At 33.3% G+C, this 12,861-nt stretch overlaps 1 protein-coding gene across 1 annotated transcript; it reads right to left on the bottom strand.

Annotated features, from left to right (window-relative positions):
• Window positions 1-461: 461 nt before the first annotated feature.
• On the bottom strand, window positions 462-4,406 carry LOC142629628 (TORTIFOLIA1-like protein 4). The gene is made up of 5 exons (XM_075803644.1): window positions 3,429-4,406; window positions 2,854-2,962; window positions 1,981-2,567; window positions 1,211-1,727; window positions 462-889 (listed from the first exon to the last, which is right to left on the bottom strand). Exons 1-4 carry the CDS (start codon window positions 4,248-4,250, stop codon window positions 1,218-1,220), a joined length of 2,028 nt encoding a protein of 675 aa, XP_075659759.1. The 5' UTR covers window positions 4,251-4,406; the 3' UTR covers window positions 462-889; window positions 1,211-1,217.
• Window positions 4,407-12,861: the final 8,455 nt, after the last annotated feature.

Below are 12,861 nucleotides of genomic sequence, written 5' to 3'. Positions count from 1 at the left end.
CCCAGTGTGCTCACATGTAAAAAAGCGTATTAATATTACAAAAGCTTTCAAGAAAATTTCTCCAACTTCAAGCAAATATAACACAGTACTGACCTGCTTTTACCTGTTAGTGAGCAATTCAGCCCATCAACCCTTGCAGATACACCATTCTTGGGTACTTCAAGCCATAGCTAGCGAGTTGGTGATATGAATAGCAATTTATCAGTTTGCTGGTAGCAGGACATGAAAATACTTACGGTTGCCTTACCATTTACCAAGTCATTTTTGCTTTATCAGCAAATCAACATGGGTCTTCATTGTCTTTGAAAATTTGCCTGCATACTGAATATTTGAGTGCTATTTGCCAGCACAACACAGGATCTAGTCCAAAGTTTTTTTTTTTTTTGATACAGGATCTAGTCCAAAGTTTTATATTGTCACATCTGTATTACATTTACAAATAAAGGATGGAGAGAACAAGATTGCATAAATAGCATATTTCTAGCGTTTCTGTGAACTAGATAGGCATTAAATCCCAATAAATGGAAGCTTATTTACCATATAGAACCAAGTAAGAACAAACCGAGGAAAGGCATGTGAGACTCTTATATACAAATTAAGCTTTTTACCAGGGATGGTAGTGGTACAGGTATGAAATAAAAATCACAAATGCAAAGGAGACTTGCACTTGTATGGCAATTAAAACTGGATGCTGCCTCTGATAGAAGCTTTACAAAAAATAAATAGCCCTACTCTCCTGCTTTGAATCAGATATGTCGCATTCACACACCTCTATTGCAGACTTGATCAACAGCCAGATCTGTTCTCTGTCATTTTTAAATTTATGACCAATAGTGCTTCTCACAGCTGATATCTGGCATTGAAACTCTATTCCAACCAAGCAGATTATCTGTAAATAGCAGTCAATAAAATTGGTTTTAAAAACCAGATTCTTTGGGGGTAACATGCAATTCACAAGACAAATAATTCCGAGACATGATAAAAATGGTATAAGATCTTAAGATAAATATTTTTTGGCTGACTACTAAATATGATTACTAACAAGAACACGTGCATCATAAGCTGTAGTAATATATTCAAACTGAGTAACCATTCCTAAACAGGCGTTGTACTAATTACAAGATGCAACAATTAGTTAGTTACGATGCCAAACCACGAGGTAGAGAATAATTATTATAATATAGATTGTTAGAATCAAATGTAAGACTACCTGTTGCTCAGGTTCTCTGTGCTGTGAAACTGGCAGGTGAAGCCCCATTAAACCTACTGGCATTGCAAACTTGTACCCTCTCAACATCTTGGACCGTGTTCCTTGGCATATTGTTAGAGTAACGCCTTAAAATCCTCCTTGAGTCATCACTTTCGTCTGCCAATGGGTTTGCAACAGTTTCAAACCTATTTTGGTGTTGAAATCTTTGGCTCACCCGTTCATATGATTCAGAGCTACCATCTTTATTAGGTATGGTACGCATGGCACTGGGTGATGGTATGCTTCCAGAAGATGGGAACCTTGAAGAAGAATACCGGCCTTCTGCCCTCCTCCAGAATTTGGAACTCAAGAATTCTGCACCAGGCAGCTTGCAACATGTGTTTTCTGCAGAATCACTGTTTGGGATCCTTCCACTTGAAAGTGCCAAATCATGTGAAATTTCATCCAGTGCCATCTCTAGGCCATGTACACGCGACTCTAGGGAATTGATTCCAATCTGGGAGCTCCCAATGAATCTCTGGATTCAAGTAAAGCAGGAAAATATGAGAACAAAATTCTTAAAACATTATCAGGCCAATATTATTGACAAAGCCTTCATGGCATTCCAGGAGCTAAGTTCAGTTGACATGCTGCAACTTTTACTAATAACAAAGGCAAATTACTGCAGTAAAACCTGCAGGCCCCTAAATGTGCCCTTAAAATGAAATTGGCATTCAATGGAGTGAAGTACTATGAAGGGAGACAAGTGATACCAAGCTTCAGCAACATACCTGGAGAAGTTCTAACAGATTGGATTGCTGGTTTTCAATTTGAAGAAGTTGTTCACGGATCAAAGACACTTCCTCAGCCTCTTTGCTATTCTCATCAACTTCTTCAACTGTGTTGCTGACTACATCACCCAAGTCAGCGTCCTGATCGTCTTGAAACGGGACCACCCGAGACCCTGATCTTAAACCACCAAATTTATGCACTTTTTCATCTCGGATCTTACCAAACAGAACACGCTTTGTTTCCGGCTTGGAATTCCCGCTGTTCTCATTCTCTCCTGATTCCAACCTCTCAAAGTCACTCCTTTTGATATCATCTTCACAAGCCACCTTCAATGAGAGAGAGTTTGGTACTGCAACTTCAATTTTCCAACCTGAGGGTTTCTTGTGGTCCACCTTACGGATCATGGCTGCACTTGAATTCCTGTCATTACTCTTCGGAGGACTCTCTCTTTTGGTAGGGGTCACTAACGAATCATTTGAAGGAGGGGACCTGTTTGTGGGGACTGTTTTCTTCGGTTTAGGAGTCTTATATCCATCATCATTGGAACTTTTGGATATGGGAGGGAAGCATCGACCACTAACATTATCTGGACCCATGTAGAAACACCCAAAACATAACCATATGGCATTAGATAAGGTTCATCAGTGTAGAAAGAAAAGACACAAAACTGTAACCTTGAAAGCAAAACACTATAGTTGGACATATCAATGAAAAAACCTTTTTATGTTTCTTTGTGCAAACTTCCAATTGTGTTGCATTCACTCCACAAAATTCTAACAGTGGCCTCATTTATTTACACATCGTGTAGTACTAAAAGATTGAAAAACCAATAAAGTAAAAAAAAATTAAAATTGAAGTTCTAAAATGCTAACCTGGTGAAGAAGATTTAGACTGAGATGAAACAGGGACCTCCTCAGATATACCATGAACATCCTTCCACAACTCCAAGGTTAGATTCATCGTCTCCCGAACAACCTTGACCTGTTACACCAAATTTAATCAGACGACAATAACAACCAAGCCTTAGTCCTTAGTCCTAAAATTATAGGGTCAACCATGGATCGTCAAAGACTAACTCGGGTCAACCCCATATATTCATTTCCGTCATTCTATTCCATTTGAAGTCATACTCTCCGCTACCGTTTTACTTCTTAATTAGATCAAAACTTAACCAGATTATAATTTTATTTTATTTTTTATTTTAAAAAAATTAAATCCACTTTTGGTTTTGATATCAATATCTTCAAAAGGTCAAATATTAACCAATCACTTACTATAAACTTGAGGTCCCATGATATGACTAAAGGTCCAAAATTTTCTGTTCCCAACTTTTTTTTTTTCTCACCAAACTAATTTTCTTTTCCGACCTTTTATTTTTCTTAGTAACCAAACACAATCCAAATTATTTCACTAAAAGAATACATACACAAATACATTACAAACGTACCTTATCAAATCTCCGACTCTCCAAAGAACTCAAACACAACGCCTTGTGCTCCGCCGCCAAATCCTTCTCCGCCACCGCCACTTTTCCCAACGCCTCCGCCGCCGCCTTTCTCACCGCCCAATCCTCACTACTCAAGAACTCAACCACGCACGGCACCAACCAATCCAACACTACTCGACTCGAAGCTCCGCCGACTCCGACCACGCTTCCGATGAGCACAAGCAGCGCCGCCTTGGCCTTAAACCCTTCGCTCTTCGCCAGTTTCCCCAGCCTCGGCAGGCTCTTCCGAAGCACCTCAACCTCCGGCTCCGGCGAGGCCTCGATCGCGGCGGCGAGGCAGAGAGCGGACCCGATCTGAGCGTTGAGGTCTTGCTCGAGCGAGACGGAGTCGACCAAGGGCTTGAAGAAAGCGGCGAACGGAGGCTTCGTGATTTTCAACGACATGGCGGTGACCGCGTCGACGCAGGCGGATCGGACGGCGGAGTCGGGGTCGCGGAGGCGGCGGAGGACGGTGGAGATCATCTTGGAGAGGAAAGGAGAGAGAGAGTCGCCATGAGAGTGAGAGAGAAGAGCGAGCAAGCTCACGCATTGTTTGCGAACCGGCGACTTAGACGACGCGTCGGTGTTGTGGAGGCAAGAAAGGAAGGGCGAAAACGACTCGCAGTTTAGGGACTTGGCTATGGACTCGAGCTCTGAAGTTGCGACGGCGAGTGTGTCGCGGTCTGAGAGTTTGTTCAGGCAAGTGATGACTCGGTGCTTGAGCTCGTGAGTTGACCCGCCGGGTTGCGGTGGACTCGGTGAGGACCGTTTGGTAAGAGACATTTTGTGAGTTTAGATAAAATTTGAAAAAAAAAAAAAAAGGGTTGAGTTTTTTTTTTTTGGCGGTTGGTGGTGGTGGCGCCACCGAGTGAAGTGGTGGTTTTGGCGGTTTTTGGTGAAGAGTGCTGAGTTTGAGTTTATGGTGTGAAAATGTGAATGAAGGAGTTGAGAATTGAAGAGGGGGTTTTTAAATGTTGAGTGGGAAAAGGGGGTAGTGGTGGTTTGGGACTACTGGCACTGTTTTGGATTTTTTTTTTTTTTTTTAATCCATGCGCCAACTGCCAAGTGCCAACTAGTTAATGTTAATGAACGAGTAAAAAAATGTTGGACAGTTAGAGAAAAAAAATATTTGATTTTTTTAGTGAAATACTAAAAAATAACTTAAGAATATAAAAATTAAAAATTATTAATTACTCTACATAATGGAGGTTCACCACATGTTCATAGGGATAATTATAAACTAGTCCAAAATAATTAGAATATTGTGTGAGTGAATTGCATTACTAGGCTTCATTAATTTGTTTTGCTATAAAATGTTTTCAAAATATAAAATCGCCATTTGAAAATATTTTTAGGTGTATGGTGTGACATGTAAAATTCTTCAAACACAAATTATCAAAATTAATGACTGTTATGGGTTCCAGTTAGCTCAGTTAATAAAAATTTTTATGGTTGTTAAGAGATTTGTGATTTAATCCCCGTCTACATCAAAAACTGATTGGTGTCTTGATCTGATAATAAAAAGTTATTATCAGGAACGGATGTCATAGAATGAAATTCTCTATAAAAAAAATTAATGGCTGACAGGCACCAAGGTCGCTAGTCCAATTGTTAGAGCCAATAATTTAACAACCTGATTATCGGCACCAATCATGAGACGTGACTTAGACACCAAATGGGGGTAGAGCCAAAAAGATTTACAAATTGCAAATGATTTTACATCAATGAAAAATATTTTTAAGTTTAACCAAATTTTACAATGAAACAAAAATATTAAAATTGTTTTATAATTTATACTGAAATAAATATAACTAAGGGCCCGTTTAGTAATATTATTCTAATAATGTTGTTTAAGTGTTGTAAAAATACGTACAGATAAAAAAGTGCTATAAAAATACAACACAACTAAATAGACCATAATTTAGACCATATACTCGTATACTCAAGTGTTAGTCAATGATAGGATTATAGATTCTAGACCTACTAAAGTCACGTGTAAAATTTAGCAATGAAAAGTTGATACTAATTGTCTCTCTTTTTTTGTCCTTTTTTATGGTAACTTTTTTTCTTTTATCAAATACTTTATCTTAGGGCATTTTATCAGTAAATCAGTGAATGAAGAACGCAGATATACAATGGAGAATCAACATGAAAGAACTTTCGAACTATAGCTGGCGCCATAGCTCAATGAGTCTTGGTTTAGATTTTTGGATATGATTGATAGGAGAGCAGCTTTCTTTTTAAAGAGTCAATTAGTATTAAAACAAATATTTGGTAGTTGAATTATTTAGTTCTATATTCAGCTAGCGTAATCTGAATCTTTTTTATGATCCACAGCACAGAAGACTTGGACGCTATATGAGTTATGACCAGTAGATGAGAATAAAAAGTGAAACAATTATTAGATGGCCAACGAGCAAAAGCCAATCAGTTTGTGAAAGAGCAAGATCTCAAGCTGGACTTTTGACTCAGCTAGCTTCTTATTTGTTAACTGCTTATATTTACAAAACCTTGTAACATGTTATGCATTAAGAAGAGAATGCAGCACATGACTGCATGAGCAACCACATGACACAGAGAATCTCTTTGTTAATGTATTTTTCTTTTTTTTTTTTTTTATATTGATTAATATTTTGGGTTCGATTTTCATATAGTCATAGGCTCATATTACATATCCATTGGTACAAAATGAAAAAAATAATCATTAATCCTTAGAAACTGGTAGTAAGGAAGTAATAAAACTAGAATGTGGAGCATGTGAGCCTGTGAGGGGGATAAGGGAGGCAACACTGTTAAAAGTGCTATAATAAGTACAGGCAATCACGTGACACTATATGGATGTTCAACGAACTGAGTCTAAAGTTTCCTCTAGTGAAAGCAAATTATTTGGATTTGCTTTGGGGGAGAATGTAGAACATGCTAGCTTTCTGGCTTCAAATTTATTTACTGATATGATATTTTGATATTCTTCTTTTTCTCCCTATTTGATCTCCAAGGACAAATATGTTGCACCACAAATACTTGAAGATCTGAGTCTTTGTGTGATAGTATTAGTATGTGTCTTTCATCCGAAAGACAGTTTGAGAGTTCGAGAATCAACCGTCTTATAATTTTTATATTTTATTTTTTAAATGCTTGATAAGGTTGTATACCATTCACCTTTTCTAGACTCCCTAAGTATGGAAACGTTCTACACTTCGCACTACTTTTTTTTGTTTCCCATCAAAGAGTAAATCATTTGCATCCAAGCTGTTTGCTAATTTGGTAGAAGAATTAGTTATAGTGCCCATCTTGTTCAAAGATATAATCCAAATGCTAATTTAGACTGAAATTTATTTTATAAAATAGTTTCATAAAGCTACCATCTCATAGTATGTGGGATCCACAAACCAGTGAATTTCACATGTTATGAAATGATGATTTTATATCGCCACTCCATAATATACCTCCTTTACTTAGACACGACTTCAAAATGTGGGGCTTGTCATTGTCATGACTCATATCCATATGCCTATAATAAACCTACACTAATTGTAGAAGCACTGTTATAGCATTTGAACTTTTCAGCTGAAAGATTTGGCTAAAAGAGCAATTTGGTGTAAAAGAAGAAAGATGCCCCCGTGAATTAAGTTAACATGCAATAATGATATGAAGCATGAAGAGGGTGACCAAAATAGAAACTGGGAGAAGTGTGTTGTATAATGGCATATGATACCCCTAAATCTAAGGGGGGAAGAAGTGACACTAAATAAGTTAGAGCCCATGTGACCTCTTTGAATTTGTTTGACAAACAGTTTGGCAGTTTTTGGCCTTGTGCTGTTGTCATCAAATTACTACATCACTGTTTTATTTTATTTTATTTTATTTTTTCAGATATGATATAATTGTAATCTATTGTATCTAATTCATAATAATTGCTCTTATTATTAAATTAAGATACTAATCGATTTTTTGTGTTAGCGAAATTCAAACAAGATTATTTTTATCAGTAAAGTAAACTTGAAGAGCCATTATGGCACCACTATTTAGATTCAAAGAAGTGGCCCGTTATTATTTTTATTAACATGATTATTTTTTAAACTTCTATTTTTGTAGAAATTAAGGAGAGAAACAATTTATTAGTATTACAAATGTCAGGTGGACCTTCTCACTCCATGTGCTAAATTGATTAACATGTCTTACCCATTACTGTTTTAATCTCTTAATCTCTCCGCTAATTTTTATAAGGTCGTTCTCGTTCATCTCCAATATACACTCCGTGAAGAAAATCATTGAAAAAATCTTTTGGGAAAAGCAAGAAATAATTATAGGAATCTATTGTGTTAAACCCTCCTACTGATTTAAAGGTAATTATGGGTGTTATTAGAAACCCCCAAACTTTGTTGTACTTAATTTCTAATTTAATTAAATTCCCATTAAAAAAAAAAAACCTTATGAATACCCACCCACCCAATCATCTAATTAACAGTAGTGCAAGATTTATTTAAGCAAGAAGAAAAAGTAAAAAGCTTTTAAAAAAACACCCTAAATCTTGGCTAAAAGAACAACCCTAAAGTTTTTTTTTTTTTTTTTTTTGAGCATTGTATTGGTAGCCATTTTTATATTTACTTTAGCATAAAATAATAATTTCTATAAGAAGATGCAGTCAATTAACTTTTGCAAGTTTTCTCAAAAAAAAAAAAACTTTTGCAAGTGTAGGTGCAGCTTTTTGCCCCATCTCATTGCCTAGAAGGCAGAGGATATTTTAACCTCAATAAATAAATAAAAGGCAGATGATAAGTGTAAGACTTAAATCATTGACTGGGATAACTAGGTTAACGAAGATGCCCCTAAATTTGTAGTCTTTGGATGCCCTAACTTTGTAATTGTAGTGCAAGCAAACCTTTTTTATTTTTTTATTATATCGTGGCTAGATACTGGATTAGAATATCAACTGCCAAGTTACTTACATAGTTACATAGTAACATGATTGAAATTCTGCATGAAAAAGACACAGAAGAGAATTAGCTTTCTGATTAATCATGTCATAGTTTTCGCATCATTTCTCACTTGCAAATTCCCTAAAAATCATATTTAAAAAACACAAACAGGCAAACTAAATTTAGAGATGAATATAATATAATGTTGGTTTGTTCCTAAATTTGTAGCCAAAGACCTATTACAGTGAAAAATGAAAGACCTGGTACTACCATAATGACTTGTCATTGGTACATCAAAAAAATATATATAATAATAATAATAATAATAATGACTTGTCATTGTTAGCCGAAATGTAGACGTGGTCTTTGAGTCAGTCCAATGGTTTTTAATGAATAAAACCAATTTTCATTTTGTGCAAAAGGAATCATGTAGGACAAACATCTTTTTATCAACAATGAGATAATTGGTACTCTTTCCAACCTCATCATAAAGAATATGGTACGTGGTAGCTAGTCAGTTTCATTGGATCATGAATCCCTGCTTAACGCTACTCTTTAATTTCCAACCCACCCATATCGAAAATGATATCATACGTACTCTCTATTTTCTAACTACCAAAGTGTTAGAAGAATAAGAACCTTTAAGGGCCTCGATCTCTTTTGGTGAATTTCTCTTCCTTTGATCTTTCTTTTTTATGATGAGCCCAGAAAAAAAAAAAAAAATTTACATCACATGGCAAATATTTAAATTGTGAAAGACTAAGTTTTTATCATCAATCAAGTATTAATTAAATAAATTATAAAATAATTTAAAATAACAAATGAAATACCTTTTAAATATCTTAAATTTTTATAATTGGGTTTTCATCAGAATATTATTTTTAATTTCATTTCATAATTCTTGATTTTTTTTTTTTTATAATTGAGCTATAATCGGAGTAATATTTTTTTTAAATAAATGATTATCGAGTCGGACTTAAAATAAACTATATTGATAATATTATTTACCAAAATTTATAGTAAATGATGGACACTTAGTGCAGGTAAAGTGTAGCCCTATAGTATAGTCTATACTACTAAAAAAAGATGATCCCTTTTTTTAGCAAGAAAATTGAGATTGCAAGTGAGTTTACCATTCTCAACCAACTAAACTATATTCATGAATAGCGTGAGACCATCCGCACAATTAATAGGGTATCTTAATACTTGAACTCTCAACTTGGGATTCACAAGATGAAGAGTTGGAAGGTTTTTTACCAGTGATGGCTCTAGAAATTTTGTTTAAAAATGTCATTAAAAAACTTAAATTAAAAATTTTTTAATAAAAAGAGAACTTGAATATATCAAGTTATCGATAAAAAAAAATGAAATTTTACAATTTCTTTCTATAAATTTTCAAATTTTGAATTGTTACATGATAATTCATTATGAGTATTTATTACCAATATGGGTAGTTATGATCATTTTATTTTGTTAAGTTTGTCTAACATTTTTATTTTTACGTTGTTGCTATTATCTATTAATTTGTCATTATTTTTATAAAAATATTTTAAACTAAATGAATAAACTTAACTCATTGGCTCTGTATTAATTATTGACGTACACAACCACACTCATTGATACATAAAATAATGAGAGATACTACGTCCACAATATTTTTATAACATTTTCACAACAAATCAAAGGTGATTAGTTGTTATTGGTTCAAATTTAAATCTAACACTAAGATGACTTTTTTGCCCCAACAAAAACAACCAGTAATAACCTACCACTTAGGATTTGTTGTAAAAATATTGTGGACATATCATTTCTCTAAAATAATACATTACGTGTCTACTTAATCAATTAAATGTTTGAACAATTACTAACTTTACCATTTTTCTTCTTGAGTTTTTCTGAATTTATAACAAAAAATTTTTATAACATGATAACAATATACACACATGTAATAAACTCTCTCTATTTCCTAATTATTAAATTATATAAATTTATATTATATTTATACAGTATACATAAATATCCACAGAATTCCACACACATCATTATTCACACAAACAATATTATAACAAAAAGTAATACACAGAATTAATATTAGACACACACACATATAATAAAAATTTATAATAAAAAGTGACACTTACATTTCACCGACACTTACTCATACTCTTATAGTTGGAAATACTTATAGTAAGGATGTATAAGATTTAAGTTAAGGTATGCAAAAAAATATTTTTAGAATAAATTAAAATATTAAGCTAACAACAAAAATATTATATATATTTGGAAGTAAGGGGTTCATTTGAACCCTTGAACAAAAGGTAGAGCCGCCCCTGCTTTTTACTACTAAAATAGTTTCTTAAGGGATGAAGATAATGCAACCACAATTTTAAAACTTAATTTTTATTATACAATATATAATATGATTTTAGTTACATTAGTTCTATCATTCTTTTCCCATTAAATCATAAACAAATAATTTTATGAGTTTCAATTAACTTAATTGATAAAATATTTGTCGCTGAATGATAAATTTGAGGTCAAATCTTACCTACACTAAATACAATTAATATCTTAATATTATAATAAATAAAAATAATAATTATCATCTAATAGACATCACAGTCTTAAACATAAATAAAAGTTCCACGGTATAAAAATAATTTACTTGGGTCCCGTGGGATCTAACTAAAGCAAAAAAGTGTACAAATGGTAGTATTAAAATACTTCTTTTTTCATAATCACGTGACAATGCAGACAAAGACGTGATGGGCACTTAGCATACCTAATTCGGTTTAATAAGGGCATTCTCATTATAAATGCTATAAATGCTAAATTTTAATATCAAATTTATAAAAAGCACCAAAAAAACAAGTTATATCAAATATGCTAAATTTTTTTAAAAAAAATAGAACATGTAGCTCCAATCTTAAAAAAAAAAAATTATTATTATTTTAATACTTATGATGGAAAAGATGGTTTGTGTAGCTATTTTTTTATTATTTTAATGAGTAATTTATATTATTTTAAACTAAGTAACAAAAAAATAGAACCTAAAATTGATAGTGATTTTTTAAGAGGTTAAATGCTAAATTTTTTAAAAGAAGATAAGAAGCAAAAGAAGATAAAAAGCAATGCTCTAAAAAGATGAATCTGAAACCTGCACGCTTTGTTCTAACTTCTACTAAACCTTCTATGCACTTCTTTCATCTTCTTTTCTTTATTGTTTACTCAAGAAAAGAATAAACACACACACACATATATATATATATATCATCTTTTCTTTATTGTTTACTCAAGAAAAGAATGAACACACACACACACACATATATATATATATATATATATTCCAATTAATTTATATCCTAATCTTCTATTTTAAGAAATTCTTTTATGAAAATTTTAAAAAATTGTCAAAAAAATTAGTCATTTTTTCTTTTTTCTTTTTTTCGAGTTTATTAAAATAGTTTACTGATGTATTACAGGAGTCCTTAGTGCAGAGAACATAGCTGATGAGGAAAGGACAATCGGAAAATCCAGACTAAAACTATTAGAGTTCACAGCCAATTCTTGCCGAGGTTGTGAACATGGTTTCATTGGCTTTCCTATTCACCCCCAGGTCCCAGTTGAAGGAGCAGCTACAGAACAACTTGCTAAGATTTTTCATGCCCTTGATCAGGATGGTCTATATGTCCCACTGGACTCAAATGTTCAGTGCATCAAAACAAGTTTTTGGAGTCTGCTTCTATAATTATCTTGGAACACCCCATAAACTTTGCTACTTGAAGACACCCATGTCTCCATCTGATGGCCAAGGTGCCACAGTACTTTTGACTACATATTTTTTTCTATGCAGTTTTGTATTGTTTATTTTACTTTGTAGTTTGTAGGTCTTGTGACTTTATTCTCCAGGGAATCTTTTTTTCATTTTTTTTAATAGACTATATATCATTTGGATGAGCTTAGGATTTAGATTGTTTATCTTTGTATTTCTTGTGACTTTATTCTCCCATTAGCAAGTTGGATTCCACCACCTTGATTTTGGAATTGTAATTTTTGGCATGTACTAGAAATTTTTTTTTTTGATACAGTACTACAAATATTTAAACTAACCCATTTGCTTTGCTTTGATGGTAAGATCATTTATAATACATTAAAGTCCATATACAATCAAAATTCAAATTGAATCCAAAAATAACTTTTAATTGTAGTCTAATTTTACGTTAAGTGTTTGTTTTAATTTTCTTATTTTTTGTGCTAAGTCACTCTCTAATATCCAATGCAAGAACCAAAATAACTACCTCACTGATCACTTATAGCCTGTTTGGAAGTTAAAAAAAGGAGGGAGAGTAGAATAGAGGGAGGGAGAGTAATTCAATTACCTTGTTTGGAAGTTTTTTAAGAAAGGAGGGAGAGGGGTTTAAAGGGGTTTCAACTACCTATAACCCCTTATTTTTAATTCCCCCAAATTGGAGAGA

The sequence above is a fragment of the Castanea sativa genome, chromosome 3, assembly GCF_040712315.1.
Source record: "Castanea sativa cultivar Marrone di Chiusa Pesio chromosome 3, ASM4071231v1".
Lineage (NCBI taxonomy): Eukaryota > Viridiplantae > Streptophyta > Magnoliopsida > Fagales > Fagaceae > Castanea > Castanea sativa.
This window is presented reverse-complemented; position numbering and strand designations above follow the sequence as displayed.